The sequence below is a fragment of the Apostichopus japonicus genome, chromosome 13 (assembly GCF_037975245.1).
Source record: "Apostichopus japonicus isolate 1M-3 chromosome 13, ASM3797524v1, whole genome shotgun sequence".
Lineage (NCBI taxonomy): Eukaryota > Metazoa > Echinodermata > Holothuroidea > Aspidochirotida > Stichopodidae > Apostichopus > Apostichopus japonicus.
The window spans coordinates 21895108-21916060 of NC_092573.1; the positions used below are offsets into that span (position 1 = coordinate 21895108).

General features: G+C 37.1%; 1 protein-coding gene across 8 annotated transcripts in view; it reads left to right on the forward strand.

The window, feature by feature from the left end:
* The window catches only part of LOC139978325 (unconventional myosin-IXb-like), a 110371-nt gene that overhangs the window by 34162 nt on the left and 55256 nt on the right, over positions 1 to 20953 (forward strand). For all 8 annotated transcript variants that reach the window (XM_071988416.1, XM_071988413.1, XM_071988415.1 and 5 more), the window contains 3 exons: positions 1054 to 1908; positions 10576 to 10670; positions 19117 to 19279. In XM_071988416.1, coding sequence (XP_071844517.1) covers positions 1072 to 1908; positions 10576 to 10670; positions 19117 to 19279 — 1095 coding nt within the window. In that variant the 5' untranslated portion in view covers positions 1054 to 1071. The remainder of the gene's footprint in view (positions 1 to 1053; positions 1909 to 10575; positions 10671 to 19116; positions 19280 to 20953) is intronic.

Consider the following 20953-nt stretch of genomic DNA (forward strand, 5'->3'; position numbering starts at 1 on the left):
AGATGTACAGCCACATTTCACTGTGTAGTAGTTATTAAACAGAAGCAGCTCAGTGTTGCTCTGCTATATGTACATAGTAGTCAAGGAATCCCTGGATGTCAATCACAGTGTGTTTGAACAGTTAACAGCAAGGGAGAGTTGGTCTGTTTTACCTCCATGGTCTTACCATAAGGACCAGTGAAGACCATTTTTTGCCATCACAAGCTGACAAGAATTGAATGGAGTGTCATATAACCAGTTGTGGTCATGCTTTGTATTTGGTTTTTAAATCTTGTGTGAAAAAACAAGAAGGTTAAACAGTGAAGAGATTTTCTTGGGGGATTGAAGAAGCAAATAGTTGCATTGTACTACACAGTGCCATGTAGAGAATAAATTACAGTTTCACCTTGATCTGCAATCATTTCAATATTTGAACATCAGCACTGTACAGCGGAAAGTGTCAACAGAAGACTTAAGAAAGAACTGCGCCTTCTCACTGCTAGACTTTAAAAGTGTACAGTAGGCTGCGTGAGATGAAATAAAGCAGTGAATCCCACAGTGTATATTATTGGACAGCAAACGTTAGCATGGTTTGGTTTTAGGTTTTAAAACTACCGTATTTGCATCGTATAGCGCAGAAAGACAATAACGAAGGTGCGGTAGTGTATATATGTATATGTGGAGTAAAATGTCACAATTTTAACTCTCTGAACAGCATCCTTTTAATTATTCCTTTTGCATCTGTAGAAGGAACTAAAATTGAAATCTAGATGGAATCAACCAGCAGCTCTGGCATCAAGGAAGGCCGAATGAGACAACTTCTTTGTTGGTGCATGGAGCAAAGTGCTTTAAGGGGTAGCAGTAGAATATTGATTGAAAATTTCAATATGAGTGACAGTTTAATTTGATAGTCTAGCATGCAGTAGTTTGAGGGCAGTATGGATTTAACCTTCAGATGCAACTTTTAACTCCTGTCGTCTCAGGCACAGTACTTGTATTGAAAATTCTATAAAAAAGATTCTTTGGATTGATTCACTGAAATCTAAAACAGTTTCTACTGTCATTTTGTTTCAGATTCGGGAGGCTTCAACAATGTCTGTGGCTGAAACAGATACCGGGGTGCACATGGTGCGGGTGCACCCAGGTAGCGTCTCTCCCGACAGAAAGAGCATCACGGTTCAAGCGACCAAACAGACGACGACATCGGAACTGCTGGTGACGGTCCTGGCGAAGCTCAACCTGGAGACTCAACCCACGGAGAACTTTTATCTAGCAGAGATCTGCCAAGAATCGGGACATGTATGCAAGGAGCGGCGTCTGGAACGCTCGGAGAACCCCGTCAAAGTCCAGACGCTCTGGCCGAGGGTCCAGGCGGACGATGGCATCGACTCGAGTACCTTTCAAACAAATTACAGGTTTCTTTTAGGAAGGATCAATGAACCATCCAACAAACCACCGGACATAACAGAGTTTAAGACCATCGACTCTTTCGTGAGCGGATTCTTCCCGCACCCCTCGACCACCAAAGAGTACCACGATCTATGCAACTTGCCAGATCTCAACGAGAAGACTCTCATGGACAATCTGTCCGCTCGCTTCAAACAGGGTAACATTTACACCTACGTGGGGTCGATCCTCATCGCCGTAAATCCGTTTCGATTCTTCCCGATATACAACCCCAAGTACGTCAACCTCTACCAGAACCACAGACTGGGGGCGCTGCCTCCTCACATCTTCGCCATCGCCGACGGTGCATTTCATCTCATGCTGGAGGAGAAGAGGAACCAGTGCATTGTGATTTCTGGCGAAAGTGGATCCGGTAAAACGGAGAGTACAAACTTTTTGATTCACCATCTGACAGCTTTGAGTCGAAGGGGACATGCAAGCGGAGTTGAGCAGATATTACTTGGTGCGGGACCAGTTCTTGAGGTAAGCAATAAAACAGTATAACTAATGTGAAAAGCCTAGAGTCCTAACTTGCTGGCATGATTAAGTTTGGTCAGTGCAAACTTCCCGACCTCAGTTTACAAAATGAAAGAAAAAAACATGAACTTATTATGCTTATGTTTTTCATTACGGGTAGAGGCATACATGTATCCAAAACAGTCGAGGGACAAACGTTTCACTGTGAAAGTGTTTATAGCACGATAGTAACAATATCTTGCTTGAAGAGTCTACAAATTTCCTGTAGCTCTAGGCTATGTTTATATCCAACTTCCGGTCTGAGTGAGTCTAGTGGTTGAATTGCTGAGACTGGATATTTCCTTTGAACTAGGATGCTTAGTTTGACAGGAAGTCTCTGAAACCCTAGAAATGTTCATTTTCTTGAAATCAAAAGTAGTCTAGTCCAGAGATGGCCAAACTTGATTAAGAGTAAGAGCCACATATACAATAAACTTGAGTGATTGAGAGTCTCTTAAGACATGAAAAAAGTCGTCAATTTAACCTTTCCTATTAATTTTGATGCAGAAAGGAACTCTGTCAACATAATTCCATTAGCCAAACAATAAATGTCAAAGAACTTACAAAACTACCACATTTGGCCCAAAGGTTTCTAAAAATGTTATTTTGAATGTAGATGCTGTGTAGGGTTGATATTGAAATGGAAAAACTGGGAAGTGTATCTGACCAAATACTAGAAAGATATACGTAAAATTCATCAAATCCTTTTGGTATCCATGTCTTTAATACTTCTGAAATCTTTTGGCTCCAGTGATATCTGGACTTCCTTACGGCCTCTGAGGCATCGTAGGCGTAGATTATTTACACTGGGATTCTGCCAGACCGGTGGATTTATGATCGGAAATATAATATCCACGATCTGTTACAAGTTTTAACGATCAATTCTTCAAGATGAAGAAGAACCTGTATCTAGATAGTTGTTGACCATCTGATACATTCTCTACGATTCATTTTGAATAAATTGTGAGTTTGGAATTTAACAGAGTTCATAAAATGTATCGGGAATGTTAAAATATCATCTCTCACTCACAATCAATGTCAGTGAACACTGGAAGTCTGTTCGGTTATATCAGTTGTCGTATTCTTACCCTGTTCAGCTTACTGCAATGTACTGTAATTTATCAATTGGCTTATTGATAAATGGATTGATTAATTGGCGGAACAGTTTTCTACTAATCTCATTACCAAGTGAATCTTGTCAGCTTAGATCACAGACAGATAGAGCTGGAGCCATGGGGAGGCTGTTTATACTAATATGGCAGACTGGGGGGGGGGGCATGGGGTTGGGGGGGTGCTTCCACTGTACATTTAACTGGATGTTGAACTCAAATTAAAGTTTAGTCTAGTGATCTACAGTTCAGTTATTTGTGTAGTCCGGACATTGCAGATAACACTATGTATTCCTGTGGGAGCTATTGGTCATGATTTTCTGGAAAACGCTATCTTCTAGCTAATTTAATGACAATTTGAGTTTACTTTAGCGGTCGGTCATTAGGCTGGGTGCAGAGTTGCTGTGAAGAAGATACAATATGGACCAGGGACTAATTAGTCTTGCATCACATTGAAAATTGCTATGCAGATTGGCCAAAACAATTTAGAGCTAATTTGCAAATATGTATAACAGTGTTTGTGTACATAATCTTACTGTACATTCAGTTATTCGAGACTCTACTCAAAATATAAAGACAAATTATTCCCCGAGGTGACCTAGGTATTAAAGCAGCTTTCTGTTTCATCGTCCCCATTGAAGTTTACCAAACCTTTGGGAAATTACTCAGCAACCCCCCCCCCAAAATGTACAAGAAATGCAAAAATAAAAAAGACTAAAATTAAATTGAAAATTAAGAAACCTTGTTAGAAGTTTCTTCATACTGTATGAACAATACAGAAGGGAGAACTTAATGGCTGTAGTTTTTAAATTGTAAGTTTTGTCTGCTTAGAGTAGTTTTAATGTTAATAAATTAATCACATGCCTTTAATGAATTCAGATTTTTTTTTATATGCTTGTCCCTGATATAGCTAATTAACTGCATTGAATATCGGATTGTACTGTCAAAATCATGGCGAAATTTAACCCATGCAGTCAATGATAAAACTGCCCTAATATGCTAGTCTACAGTACCTCAAAATCAATTGAGTGATATCTACCCTTTGTGTAAAAACTATTTTTCCCTTTCTTACTTCATTTCTCTCTTTCTTTGTAGTAATGTTGTTATTTCTTTGTGAACATTGTCTCTTAATAATGTTGACATTACTTCATTGTGGTATTGTGTGGGAGTGTCCTGGTGGCTAGCTATGGTAAGGTGCATTGTGGAGAGAGATTCATTTCCAAGGCCACGATTGCCATTCCAGTCGTTCACACTGTGTGAAATAGGTTCACTCTTATCGAGAATTCGGATGTTGAAACCAAATATGACCAGACCATGAAAACTCATGTTTTATTCCCTTGGAAGTCGGAAGCCTTTCCAATGCAGATTGTGCAATTACTGAGAGATTGTTGCAGATGCTAAACATGTATGCCAGGTGTAGTGTGCCTTGCACTGTTCACTCGTGCAGTATATTCTTTCATATATAGTGATTCTTGTGTACATCAGAATGTTTGCCAGATGACATTAATTCAACAGCTGCAGTTCTAGATGTATATTACAATGCTACAGTAAAATATAGCATTACACTGCTATAATAATTAGGAGATAAATACGAGGGGAACCGGTCTTAAATTTGATTTGAGACCGATGATGACGTCATCAAGGAGGCTGAGCGGACCGAGGCGATAGCCGAGGTCCGCTGCCCTTCTCGATGACGTCATCAGAGGTCTCAAATCAAATTTAAGACCGGGTACCCTCGTTTTTATCCCCATTCATAAATGACCCTCACAAATGTTAGAAAACGGCATTTTTTCGCAAATTTTTGCTGATATGTATTTAATTCTCCTAATGCCTCCCTTGATCTTTTTCCAGAATGACGTAATAGTAACCTCATTGTAAAACAGCATTTTCTTCCGACGAACATTAAGAGTGAAAAAATACGAATGAAGCAGTGTCGTTTGGTCTTAAATTTTTGTACTTTAATCCATTCAAACACTAAAAAATGGAGGCAAATGCAAATTAAATAAGTACAGATGAACAAATTTCTAAAGATAACATTGTAAAACGTTTTTTTGACCTACCAGGTCAAATTGCGCAATAAACAGATGCTGAGTTGTGTGTGTTCTGGAAAGTCCGTAAACGCTACAACACAGTTAGGATAGCAACGTTGCTTGTTGCTAACAATCTTTTGAGTAGAACTCGTCTATCCCTGGTCGGTAGATGAACCGTTCAAATAAACGTTTACTGGACCTGAGAATGAGCAGTTTTTGAAGAGGTTCCGAGCTCCATTGGTCGACAGGTGTTCTTGTAGTAACAGCAGTGTTATTGCGAGTCTGAAAGATCGTTAGGCCTAGTCCCTGGTCAGTAATGTCGTTACTGCTAGTAGTAGTAGTGCTAACGTTATTGTTAGGCTTAGCAACAAGGTTTCTACTGTTACTAGTGTCAACATTGGACGCTTTACGCTTCGCTTCTTCGTTGAAGCACCTCGATAAGGGTGCTGACATTGACTCTAGCCCAAAATTAAGCTCAAAATTTATCCCTAAGTCATTCATGTTACTCGAAGTATTTAGCTGGATGATTTAAGAAGTACGTACAGTGTGTATTGAGACTCTGTGTGTCTGAAAACATACAGTACTACTGCTGTAACTGATTGAAAGTAGGCTATATATACTGTACAGTGTTCTTTGCAATTTGGAAAATTTCTTTGCCCATAAACATATTTGCATATACTCATGGCATGTCTTCATTTCTTTTAATTATGACGTCATGATTGCCACGGCAACAAACCAGTGTTTGTCTAACAATTCGATCCTGAAGCAATTCTCCTCTCTATACACTCGACCAGTCTCGAATCGCATTCGAGACTGGTCCAGTATACAGAAAGTTTGTTTAGGCATTTATGAATATATATTATACTGCTATGTACAGTACTATATGACACTGCTACAGGCATGTATATATTACACTGCCACAGTAATATATATTACACTGCTACATATATATTACATTGCTACATATTACATTGCTACATATATATTACACTGCTACATAAACTAAATGACACTGCAACAGTACTATATACATGACACTGCTTTGTACAGTATCTCATTTCACATAGTACTTCTGTTCACTGCTACAACTATTATATTTCACTGCTACAGTAGTTACATTTTACACTGCTACAGTAATATTTATATTACACTGCTACATATATTTAGCACTGCTACATAAACTAAATGACACTACTACAGTACTGTACATGACACTGCTTTGTACAGTATGTCATATCACATAGTACTTCTGTTCACTGCTACAACTGTTATTTCACTGCTACAGTAATAGTATTACTGTATTGCTGTACACTACACAGTTATAAAGTACTTCATGTAGCCTACATACTGTACACTGCTGCAGTACTTTACTTCCTTGCTATAGGATTACTGCACATGGCTATAGTTATACTTTATCTTACACTGATATAGTTTTTTTAACAGCTGCATCAACACACACTGCTATAATCCATACTATATAACACATTGCTACAGTACAATATATTACAATACTATGTTAATATTAATTTCTGTAGTATTAATATTACACTGCTATCTAGACTATATATTTTACTCTGCTGTAGTACAATATATGTTACACCGTTACAGTACTGTATATGGACATGTATATTGCACAGCTCAATCATGTATTGAGCTTATTGTACACACATCTGGCTGTACAGATCAGTGTGTTTCTGGCAGTTAGCTTGTAGAACACCCCAGTATTTTTCTGCTTCAGAGAAAGTTTTGACACCTTTATCAAGTTGGTCTTTCACACTTATAGACCTGTCTGTGTTGTATGTGTGTGTATATTGTTATTGTAAATATTCTGTAGTTCAAGGCCTAACCTATTGCCTTTAAGCAATGTTTATACTTTCATTGATTCTTTCCTCTTTCCATCCAAGCAAACAATCCTATCCATTGATTGCCAAGTACTTTTAAGACCCATGGGTATGTAGTAGACACAATACACAAAACATAAGGGCAACTCATACATAAGGAAATCCTAGGTGGGGATTAGTGGGTAACCTTTTGAAGTCCTGTCAATGGAATAGAGCAGTTGGTAAATATAGGGGTTGTATTTGTCTTCATACTTATAGTTGTTCAGTTTTCCAAAGTCTGCTGTCCCAAGATATGTATAGACTACTGTACCTACACTTTGCACTTTGTTCTCTTTGTTCAAGGGGGGGGGGGGGGGAAGGCTGGAATCCCTGGGCTTTCATTACTCATGCTGTTCTAACATACTGCTATCTGGATACCGTGTCTCTCTTCATAGAGTTACTTAGAATAGCAAGCTCCCTAGATATGAAGATGAGGAAATCTGTTGTATTTACTATTTACAGCGTAGTGTCCTGAATATGTTTGAACATAAAATCTCAGGATATAGTTCAATACCAAATGGGTGAAGGCTTTCCTCCTTAAGGTAAATTTTACCATGCCCTCATTTGTTTTTAAGCTGTACTTTAAAAGAGTGTGTGGTCTAAGTTTTTTTTTGAGAAACAGAAGAAAAGTGAAAGCAGAGAATTTTTTTTACTTCAACACAACAAGATGGGTTGCGCATTTAGTGATTAGCTCATAAATGGGATTTGGAAGGACTATGTTAGCAGTCCCTGAGGTGCTATAAATATCAAATCTGTAAGTTTTGGACACATGGTCAAGTTTTGGACAAGTTTTGGACACATTTGGACAAGTTTTGGACACATATGGTCAAGTTTTGGACACATGGTCAAGGAGTTAAATCAGAACTTTTTCTTCCAAGTATTTGCTATGATTGGTTTAATTTTTCCCTGAAATGAAATTAATAGGGAACAACAGGAATTTTCTTAAGTGTTGCATTAAAAGTGACATTTTGTGTTTGAATACATGGTAAACAATTGAAGCAAATGTTAAGTATTAATCAGTGTCATAATACCGGGTAAATTATTCCCCGAGTACTGCGTAAAAGATGTGCACAACATTCATATAGTAGATAGATTGATCACTATGTTTGCCAATGTTGTCCATGCATGGGAACCAAATATCACAGGAACTCCCATCACAACACCATACCTTCACCTCAACATCAGTGAAATTTATTTTTGTTGATGTTAGATTTAAGAGGCATATATTCCAGTGTTTCCCATCCTTCTCTTCACCCCCTCCCCCACCCCCATCTTTGATAATACTCTGAACCTGTGCTAACCTTGGAAAGGGAACCCCTGTTTGGGGTTGACGACAGCTGTAGGTAATCCATTTTCACATTTTCCTGTTTTTGACGTTGGATCTAAAACTGGGTAAAGGAAGACAACAAATTATCTCTGAGTTGTCTGCTGGCAAAGGTAGAGAGGAAGAAAGGGTAGAGAGGAGGAAAGAAGGATTGGTTTTAAAATATGACCCTAGAACAGATTTGGTAATGGAAACTGCAGCTTAGACGTTGAAATGTAAGGGTAAGAGACAAACATTCTCCCTGCCAGCCGATGTCCGTTCGCTTTTTAAGTCTAGCCTAAAAAACAAAATGTTTCCCTCCGTCGTTTCTGTCATGATTGATTGAGATGAATCGATTGATTTATCGGAAGCAGACACTGTCATCAATTTTCAGGTAAACCTTAAACAGTGCACAATTAATCGGAGAGTCAAAATGGAAACGCTTTGAGGCAGGAATTTATGAGTTAAGTGTGAGAGGTATTTGTGAGCGTTCATGTGCCCAGTTATTTATAGAGCAAAAGTAGTGAGTGAGTGAGTGAGTTAAGAGTCATTTTGTAGGTAACAGAGAAATATTTTTTTTAGATCCTCTGTCATTTTTCATCCTCTTAGAAGTGGATTACGTGACTGTCTTCCTGTAACACCAGATTGGAATAAGAAACAAGAGCATCAAGGATGCAGAATCTCAGGGAAGCTTCTATCTGAGAAATTTGTTTTGATTGGCAATAATTTTGACAAGTATTCCTCTTCTAAATCTGCTAAAATGTTGTGGGTATCACGTTTGAATTGTGCTAACCCCAAATTGCTCACGACAAAATTGCACCCATAGAGTAATGGAACAACCTGCAACTTGTGTACAATCGATGTTCTACAGAGAAACGTTAAAGAGCAGAATTCGGAATGGGAATATAGGTCATTGTCACATGTCGTATCCCACACAAAAAGTGTTGAAAAGTTCATATTACAAATCTGCCAAGTAGTCCTTTATTACAGAGAATGACATCGAACTAGACAGGAAGCCTGAATAACATGTAAATATATGACTTGATCAAGTCTCCCAAGGGTGGAATTATTTCCCAAAACGACAGGAAAATTAAGATGGAAGACATTTTGCTACTCACACCAAAACACATACTGGTCATGAATACTAAAAACTAGAAAAAACTAACTAAATTCATGATTATTGCATATGACCTTTGGCCTACATATCATCATAACTGAAAACTTTACAGAAGGTCCTGTTTTGGGCCCTCATATGTCGACAAAATATTCTTAACTGAACAACTTTTGTTCACCACTATTCAAACATTTATATCCACAACATCATAACAGATCATAGCAGACAAACACTGTAGGAGTAGCATTTTTTACGTTTCCAGAGAAAAAACGTCTTGTGAGTTGACCTCAAATGACCTTCAAGTTTATAAAATATGTACATGAAAACTTACCTCACACAAACCACTCATGAAATTTCAGCAAAATTGAATGAAAAATGACAAAATGATAGTCAAAGTGACAGAATTTCGGCAGAATCACACAATTGCCATAGCTCAGCTGAAAGCTTTCAGCTGAGCTAAAAAGAATCCTCCCTCCACTTCCCCTTCCTTTACCCCCCTCCCTGCATCCCAAAAAATGCAACAGAAAGATGGTTAATTAGTTTTAACAGCTGGTAAATATATTAAACAGTAACTAATCATTCAAGACAGATTGTCATGTTAAAACATCGTTAAGGTATGTGCAGTATGCATTACAAGATTGTCATTTTAAGAACGATTATGTGGTATGTTTTGAGCAAAGTCAATTAAGTGCTGAGCACTGAGGACGGGCTCTGATCCATAATGTAAATAATGAGGCCTGTAAAGTCATATATCAATTAGTTTTGAAGCTTTTATTAATAGTCACTTGAGTTCATCTCCAAGAGTTATTGATCATGTAATTCACATGATACAGAGGGACACAGATAGTACTTAGTTATTTGGCAATAAAAAAAAGCAGCATATTTTCCTTCATTAGAGGAAATTATATTGCTGTTTTCGATTACTCTCTGGTTGCATCATCGTAACTGATATATATACTGTACAATAGATCTGGACAGGTCTTGTTAACGTCTTCCCCTTTTTTTGGTGTACGTAATGTTGGACATAAGAAGCTGCTTCAAAGACATTTGGTTTGATTTTTGTACTTGTGTTGATTTGCTCGTATTCATTTATTAAATTTTAAATATTAAGGCTTACTGTACTTTTTCCATCAATATGACCAAACCTTAAGATGATAGAATATTAAAACCAAAACAAAACCTGTTGCTAATTTTTCAGGCATTTGGCAATGCCAAGACGGTCGTGAACAACAACAGTAGCCGATTTGGGAAATTCATTCAAGTCAACTACCGAGAAAATGGAACTGTTCACGGGTGAGTAGATATTTGACACAGTTGCAATTTATTGTTAATAAAGGAGTTCACAACTAACTTGTGTGGTGGTTATGAAATGGGTGGAATTTGGTTTGATGGGAAAATTACAAGCATGTACTTGTTGTACATGTGTGCGTGTTTTTGTATAGTGTGTGTGTACTTTATGGGGAGGGTGAAAGGTTTGATGGGAAAACTGTAAGAGGTTTTCTTACAAGTACTTGCCTGTTATAGTATAGTATTTGTGAGTGTTAGTGTGTATGTGTGTGACCTTGTTTTATATGTTTGCTTCGACAAAATTGGAAATTTCATTCTCACAGCCTGTTTGGTACTTGTTTGTAATCCTTCAAAAAGTCCAGTCAACTACAGAATTGTTGTTCCTATTGTATGTTAATTGAGAGTCATGTAAGTATGCTGACAGCAAGCAAGTTTGCTTGTCACTTACCTTGTCTCTTCACACCTATAGCACCCTCACTAAACAGTTGTGTAGAGTGACTTGATATGACAGTTCTGAGCAAACTATTTAAGAAGATTTATATTTATATAGCACTTTATGTAACAGAATCACTCAAAGCACTTTACATGGAACTATATAGTAAAATCATAAGAAGTACAAAATCAGATGTACACACAGAGTAATAATTTAAGGAATAAACTTAGTCAAAGCAAAACAAGAAAATCAATCAATAAAAAAAGTAAGCACGGCTAAGACAAATGAAAATGCGATCTATCATTAAAGCAGCCGCCTACATAATGAAAAGATGAGTTTAAGTTGGGAATTCGAACCTTCAAAAGGTGGTGGCTAAAAGATGTGACATATTTGAAGTAAATTGTCCCTGCATGGGAACTGAACTTCAAGCAGAGGTGAATACAGTTAGGGTGCACACCCAGCTACGGGATGCGCAAGAAAAATCTGAAAAGTGTACGTCGGTCACGTGGGTGCACATCGTCGCTATGGAGATATTTATATTGTCACATACACGGTAAATCTGCCCCTGGATACAGGCTCCCTCCTAGACTGTCATCTGCAGCCGACTAGTAAAATACCACCGCTAATTATGTTTGTGGAATTTGATGTTAATCTAAATGAGATGAGATACCATTTAGGAGTGATATCTATCAGGAAATGATTTGTTGACTGGATTACATCATGGTGTTCTACTGATCCCATATTTTATGCAGCCTGCCGACCTATTGGATTTTTACTCTCTACGGATGGAAAAAAACTTGATCAGTGTCTTGTACATCCTCACATGGGAGTTAATAAATTGCTTAAGTGCATCGTGTTACCCTAGATCTGAAGTGTGCTCGCTCTCTGTCCTAATTGTGCAACTTAGATATATAAATATGGATTGAATGTTTATATATATATTGTATTTAGTTGAATAACTTGATTTTGGGGAAAGGATCTGTGGACAGAAAATTTTCTTTATCTCTTAAAATCAAACAGTTAATAACTTTACTTCTAATTAAGGATCTGTGAAAAGGTCACAAACAGTTTGATAACAACATTCAAATTCTCATTCTAAACCCCCCCCCCCCTAATTGGAATGGTTGAACCCTAGTCAGCTTGTCATTTCCGGGATTTTTGTTCCACAAATCATTCAGGTGTTGTTGGTGTCTTTCATGGCACATTGCTGAGGAAAAAGAGCGGCTGATAAATGTAAACGCAAATAATTTAGTACGAAGAAGGAAGAGAGATGACAGCCTAAACTTTGAAGAATTTCTAGAACATCCATCAAAGCTGTTAAATTCTGGTTGTTAAAATACTAATTAATGGTGACTATCTAATCCCTTCCTTTGTTTGTACAGTATGTTGAATATTGTACCTCCAGGGCATTAATTTCCGAGCAGTTGATAAATACTGGCAAAGTAATTGAATATGTACAAGGATATAATTTGGACAGGTTTATGATATCATAGAAGTAAAGTAAGTGTGTCAAGTTAAAGGGCCTGACACAATTATCCAGTTGTTATGGAATATTTTCTCACTTGACCCCGGCGGTGTAAAGTTTCAGCCATTTATTTCCTTCAGGGTACATCCTAGGGCTTGCTTACAGTGTTTAACACAAAGATGTGCATTCAAATCGTTCAGACTACAGTATTGTTGTAATGTAATGCATGGCTTACTTAACCGTTTGCTTTTAAGATATGTTAAATATAATTTTTATTGAAAAGTTATAAATATCTATGCTGTGCATACTGTATAAAATTGATAATCTTTACCAAAATTAGCCCTGAATTGGAATGTTCCCAAAATATTATAATTTATGGTCGACGTTATTTGCATATAAATCTCCTCATGAATATACACAACTATTAGGATACTTACGTCAGACTGCATTCTTTGAGCAACGATTTCAATGAATGTTGCCTATAGATGCGATCATGCACACCAAGTGGTTTGTTCTTATCAAAAGTTGTTTCAACATTTTCTCACCAAGTGTTTCTTCAAAAGAACTTTGTTTTAAACAAAAATATTCTACTTGCTCATTTAAACCATTGTCCAGATGGGAATTGTTATGTGCAATGATACAACCAGTTCTATATCTGAAGGGTCCATATTGCGTTGACCTTTTCAGTATTTTTTTTTGCATTCCATTGTCAGTTACATTCATGTCCATATCAGCAACTTGCGATTCATGAGGGGATATTACCGTGATAGACTTTTTACTCGGCAAACTCAACATAACAAGTAATTAGCCTTTTCGTAACAATTGACAACTTTGTTTGCCCTAACAATTATGCGAGCACACCACACCTTTCTTATTCATATATAAAATCAACCAATCAAATCATCTCTATTACGTGACGTCAGACATTGTAACAAACTGCCTGTTTCGCTCATTTTATACATACATTGATATACTAGGCTTATCTTAACTGTTTTCAAAATTTCAATTTAACATGTTGTTCAAATTGACCAATCAGTGTGTGGGTATTTTCTGTCACGTCCGGTTCGTGATTATCGTTGGATAATTAGCCATTTGCTGACGAAATGTCATCCTATTTGCTAAAATTTGCTAAAGATTCAAGACGTTTTTCGCGAAAATTTATGTTTGGTACATGTTTGGAGTAGCGGCGTAAGGATCACAATTAATGGTATGGAGGCGTCACTTTGGGGTGATACTTAAATAAAATATGCTCCTTTAAACGTGTTTGTGTAGTACAGTATATTTAGTATTGCTGGTCACATACAAACTGTGTTTTAGTTCATATAGTGTGTATAGTGTGCATATATATAGATGTGTGTGTATGTAGTAGGTTTACCTTCTGTACTCTCACTTCCTGGTTTTCTGTCCTGGATGCAGACTTGATTTGAACCGTCTGTACTATAGATAACAGTACAATATACAAATATAACTCTCCATGACTCATTGATAATTAGTATGATGTGACAAATTTATGTAATATGAATACAGTTCATAGTATACATACAGGTCTACAGTGTGCCAATAACACATCAAGTTATAAATATGTCTAGGTAGCTACACCTGTTGATGATTGGTCTAACCCATAGGTGGGCAAACTGCGCCCCCACTAGTGATGGCCCTCCATCATATTGTCTATGACTCAAGAGAACTCTCAAAACTCTATTAATGTCCCACAGGGAACCTTGGCCTACAGATAGACAACATGAGTTATGTATAGTTTGAGGAGTTTGCTATAGATATTGTAGACTATTTGTGATAGAATATTTCAACTTAACAGAGGGACAATATGCAAACTTTTTGATCTGTTATCCTCTTCATGGTATCATGCTGTATGTCTATATCTTTGTCACAGGAGTAGGTACAGCCAGCAATGTTGCTGTACTTGGATTTGGTAAAAATTAGCATTGTGGTTTGCCAAATTGTTATGTTTTATGCCCACTAGCTCCTACCTGATTTAAAACTAAACACAACTAGAGACCAGGTCCTCCAGTGACTTTATACATTTTTACCTCACTAAACTAATGAGCAAAAGTTGTCAATTAACCAAGACAAGCATAGTCTTGGCCAAGTCGTTGTAATAAATAAATACTCTTTTTCCCCCTGCAACTGTTCATGCCTCAGAGTCCGTTTCTGCCCACCACGAATGTGCTTGCTCGCGACTATTTTACGTGCCCGAGGATCTGTCCGATACAACCGGGCGTTCTCTGGGCAGTACAGCAAATAGATACGGGAAAATAGCTTTGTGAGAAAGAAAGGTCCGCTAGGCTGTACATATTTAGGGTCTTAACAAAACAAGACAAGAAAAGAATAAGAAAGAAAAACTAAAAGAATGCATGTTATTATTTACATAAAAGTAATGAGCCAGGAAGAAGATAGAGGATGATCTAGAAAAACGTCAATGTCAGCAAACTATTTATTTAAGAATTTTGTTGAACATACTTGAAACTTAGACGTAAATATTGGTCAACACTTAAATGAGCTGTTGCATAGTATAACAGAACTATGGTAGGTAAACAAATGTCTGTTTTCACTACGATGTAAATTAAAGTTTGCTTTTCAGGAGGTTGATGTTTATTAACTACTATATTATACGTCTCTTCCGGACCAAAATGTCTCATGTCCATTTCCTTATAGTAAAACTTGGGCCCCTTTGATACATGTGCAGTATATCGCTACATTTGATAGCAGATTACCGGTTGCGACGGGCATAAATGCCTTTGCATAAATTTGCCATTCAGTGGAAAATATGTCGTCAATCTCTCTAAGGTACTCGAGTCGATGGCAGATGTAGATCAAAATATACCTGCCCATGCAAAGTTCTGCAGTGGTGCATCTTGCCATTTCAGTTCCTGTCATCTGATACGTTCTTGACTCTTCTGAACACATTATATCACCTCGCTGGTAGGGAGGAGTGTTGTGTTTAAGGGGATTTCTGTTCATACAGTGATAAGGCTTATAGAACGATAATTTGATGATTCTATATTGAATAACGATACTATATCAGTATAAGTTATCAGAAGTGTTCATATCGAATTTGTCTCTATGTATTGAAAATTAATTTCAAATTACAGTTGTGATATTAAATGGAGATGAGTGCCAAAGAGAATGCCCGAGTCTGTTTATTTGCTGATTGCAGGGTTCGCAGGTTTCTTCCGGGGGGTGGAAAAAACCGTGGAATAAACCGCGGTTTATTCCACTCGGAAGAAATAGGTTTCTTCCAGTTTCTTCCGGACAAAATGGAAGAAACTCATTTTTTTGGGAAAAACTGTTGATAAAGTTTCATTACAACCTGCAATGACTTCTAACTATGTAATAAATGGACAAGAAGCACTATAGTGTCATCTAGGTAGTCTATATCTAGGTTTGGAGCACATGACCTGCTTCCAGCATATACTGTACACAATATATTACTAGGCTACTAGCAGCGGGCAGTTCAGGGAACAACTATGGGCAAGCTATATTTTGCAGACCAGGATGGTCCTGAATATAGCCCAGTTCTTAGCTAAAAACTAGTTTCTGAGTGGAGGGGCAAGTGTTCCCTGGAAACTAGTGTAGGCCTACTACAATGCACACTCATTACTAGGATTACATTGACCACTATGACCATATTTTGTGGAGATTGAACTCAAGACATAAGGGTTACAGATTCGACTGGAAGTTGTAGTGTGAAATGAGGGCTGGCTCTTGGCCAGCTGTGTTTAATTGTGGATGTTTGTTCTTTTTGCTATTGGAATGACAAGTCCTCCTGTTAATTACAAGTTGTAATTTAGGGAGTTGCAGAAATTAAACTGTTGCCTAAATCTAACAGATATTGTTTGGCTGTTTTTTTGGTGTTCATTGTATTAAATCCTCAGTTCATGGGCCAATCCAGGTTAATCATTCATACAGTATGGCCAGTTATGCAATTCTGGTTGATGGGGGGATGGCGAGATGATATGTAGTCCTTCAATATTGTGATTTATAAGCAAACATCTTTTGGTGTAGAAAAACAACCCAAAATTATAATCAAAACAAAAATATCATATTTTGATGGTTTCAATGGTATGCATTTCAGTCAGATGGTGGTAAACTAGTTGTCTCTTTATCATGTATGTGGGCTGTGCTGCTTATAAGCCAATTTTCACAGTTTCTTCCAGTTTCTTCCGGTTTCTTCCAGTTTCTTCCGGAAGAAACTGGAAGAAACCTGGAAGAAATAGGTTTCTTCCGGTTTATTCCACGTCCCCGGAAGAAATAGGTTTCTTCCAGAAGAAACCGAACCCTGGCTGATTGCAAAGGGTGAATGTAAGATCTCACTCTGTTATATAGGTTTATGATTTAACACTGGTGTATCAAATTTGCTGATCCCAGTTTGTTTTTTTGCCTAAAATTTTGGAATTCTTAAGATGCCATCTTTCAACTGTACTGCTGCTATTTAACAATAACTTGCAAACTATATGCAGGATAAAAACTGCAATTGCTAACATCATGTGACAACCACTTGGAAAGGCAATTCATATTGCAAGAAATCCAAACTAAAAATTACCTTCAATCTAATCTTAATCTAGAGCTGCTGTTGTTATAAAGTTGTGTGGAGATGTGTGCACTATCTTTAGTGAGATTAAAGGCCTCATAACTTTCTGTTTTGGTGAACTGTGATATACTGTATCATGTATCAATTTACTTAAGATCTGCCTGAATTTAGTAACAGTATTTGTAAACCCCAGACTAAGTGATACCTCGCTTTAAATTGCTTCGTTTTCTCGCTAACCACTCTCACTACTGTACGGCACACGCTTTAATAATTCTCTGCTGTCTAAATATATGTCATCAAAGGAAAAACCCAACGAGATAACTTTGAAGTGTTGTTGGATGATGATAGGTGGCAGTAGACAACAAGTGGCAAAGGTTCCAAGGGTGGGGGGGGATAAGGGGGGTCAGTGCTGAAGTTTTCAGATCACTAGATAAATGTTCTGTAGAGAAAGTGCCATAGTTGTGAGTAGACAGGTAAGCGAGGACAATCATCAGTTATTATCATCTATAGAACTGGGTGAGTCTCATGTGAGGAAGAAGTGCGAATCTGTCGTGTAATTTTTCCCTGACATATGCAGATAGCTGTGATTATTATGCAGAACTCATACTTGTGTTGACTACAATATGAACAGTTATAATCTCACTATAACTGTTTTTATTTGTCAATAATTTGTGAAGGTCTGTACACATGAATATTAATGAAAATAGCAATTGGACCAACTGCAAATGTCAAAGTGCGTCAATTCCCTTAATTTTTAAAGATCGCTGAGTTTTCAGGCTAAAAACGAGTCATATACACTAGTACAGGAATCATTTCCACAGTTGTTGCTATGATTTGTATCAGTAGGACATGACGGAAACAGCTGTAGAAATTATTTTCCCAATTTATTTTTTTTTTCATATTTATGATATCTGTCCCCAATTTTTTACTTTTCATCAGTCATGATAAAGGGAGTTGCGTTTGAGACAAGATTGGAATATGCCGCGTTGATGAATGATTCAAAAAAGTTAAAGTTAAACGTTAAAGGTTGCACTGTTTGCTAGACCGATGATATACACAGGTTTGGGGATTTATCGTCAACTTGTCTATAATATAACGTAGTTTATTACAAATATGTAACACATTTCATTTAGAGTACAGTACTTGTACATTTGGAAACAGATCTGTCACAGAAGTTAATTGAAAATGTCAGTCAAGGTTGATTTATTGGGATAGATTAATTCAAGAAATTTGAACAAACCATTTGCTTGCCAATAAAGGGCCTCTCGAATATTGGCATCGTCCTGCAGCATGCACATGCACACGCACACATGCACGCACAAGTACATATACACACACAAACACGCACACAGCAATTAAGCATTTTCCCGTTTCTGTTAAAAAATATTTAATGTTAACAAATTTGTGTGTCGTTAAATAGTGATAACAGTGTGGTTTCATAAACTCTCTGTCAAATGGTTACAGATTGTACAGATGGACAATTTAATCCAATCAAGATAATACTTATATACTGATATCTGATATGTATGTATATCTGATATACTGATGTATATATATGTATTGGTATATATGCATATGTATATATTGTTTATATGTATATGTATGTAGGTGAATATATATACATATATATTTATCCCAGTGGAGGCTGGACATTTTTTCACTGTTCTGGATTTTCCAACTCATTAATATATACTGATATTTATACTGATATGTACATCTATCTATATCTATCTATATATCTATCGATCTATATAAATTTATATTATATGAATATCTATCTATATATATCTATATCAGAAAATTTACAAATTGTAATTATATGCATCGTCACTAAAAATTTATTTTCTGGCAATGTGAAAGGCGCTTTAGAACAGGAACAGTCAGCTTACGAATTGAAATCTCACTTTTGGTCTCTTTCCACTGGCATTTAGTTAAATTGGTTCCTGCCTCTTGTGTACAATGTTCAAATTATGCAATGACTTTCCTATTCTCTTCCTCTGTTTAGAGCGGTGGTTGAGCAGTACCTCTTGGAGAAGTCTAGGATCGTATCCCAAGCTCAGAACGAGAGAAGCTACCATGTCTTCTATTACTTATTAGCTGGTGCTACTCCTGCAGAGAAAGAGAGTCTATGGCTCGAGAAACCGGACAGCTTTCATTATCTTAATCAGGTTGGTGTTGTTTAGATATCTTCATGTTTTCACCAGCATTGGACGTTTCGTCAAGTTTGTTTATATACAATTTGACCCAAACATGCAAAACTTTACGGAAGATTGATCAAATTACTGTAAGACACCTACCTGCCTATAATTTGTTTTGAAGTATTAAACATTATCAATTTCAGGCTTGATTGATTGATACATTTTGTAATGGGTAATATATGATCTTCGATCCATAAATTGTTTCTATCTACACCCCCACCTCCCCCTACCCCCCCCCCCCAAATGTACACTCTACATACAGCATGGGCAACATGTGAACAGCAGTATGCAGCAGGAATACATCAGGTACATGCTTTATACCTGCTGTATTCCTGCTGCATACTGCTTCATACTGTTGTATACAGCATGTATACATGCTTTATACCTGCTGTATACTGCTGTAAACCTACTGTGTACTGTTGTTTACCTGCTGCATACTGTTGTATACTGCTGCATACTGTTGTATACAGCAGTATACAGCAGTATACAGCATGTATACATGCTGTATACTGCTGTATACAGTTGTAAACCTGCTGCATACTGCTGTATACCTGCTGCATACTGCTGTATACAGCAGTATGCAGCAGGTATACATCAGGTACATGCTTTATACCTGCTGTATTCCTGCTGCATACTGCTTCATACTGTTGTATACAGCATGTATACATGCTTTATACCTGCTGTATACTGCTGTAAACCTACTGTGTACTGTTGTTTACCTGCTGCATACTGCTGTATACCTGCTGCATACTGCTGCATACTGTTGTATACAGCATGTATACATGCTGTATACTGCTGTATACAGTTTTAAACCTGCTGCATACTGCCGTATACCTGCTACATACTACTGTATACAGCAGTATACAGCAGGTATACAGCAGATACACTGCTGTATACCTGCTGTATACATGCTGTATACAGCAAGTGTTGATCACAAAAAGCCAAAACATCATCATTTTCTTTCTTTTATCATTTCAAACTTGACAAACTTGACAGAGTTGATTAATCTCCCCTTTTATGAGATATTAGTACAAATAGTCGTGAAAACTAACTGTAAGTACCAAAAAAAATGGCTGTAATTCATATTATGTAAGCATCCTGTTTTTGATGATTTACAAAAGTGAAACTTATATAGAGGACTCAAGGCCCCAGCTGGTTAACTCCAGTACAGATTATTCTGCGGGTGTGGACGGAAAAATGATGAAGATTTACGTGGGTTGTGGGCCAGGTTGACACAAGACATTGATTGTTTCAATCAACGGGAAGGAAGTAAATTGCTGCAGCTTTTAAAAAATATGAAAGCAATTTTATCTCTCACCCTCAGCAGGTCATAAAACATAACAATTTAAGTTGCAAATGTCTTAAACAGCTGAAAGACAGAAGTTTCTTTTTGTTAAAAGTGTAAAACGAGAAGTGTAATTACATGATGGAAATGTTGGACATAAAATTGACACTTGTTTCTAATGCATATAGGGCATAGCTAGTTAAAAGGAAGAGGAATATGCATATACAGACATAAATCTTTAAACATTGAGGCATCAGGCATGGGCAAAATGTACAAAGAGCTATGGATGTTTCATGAAACATTATTTGAGTTTAATTAATTTTTGTTGATACTAGAAAGAACTTGGTGACCAACAATGA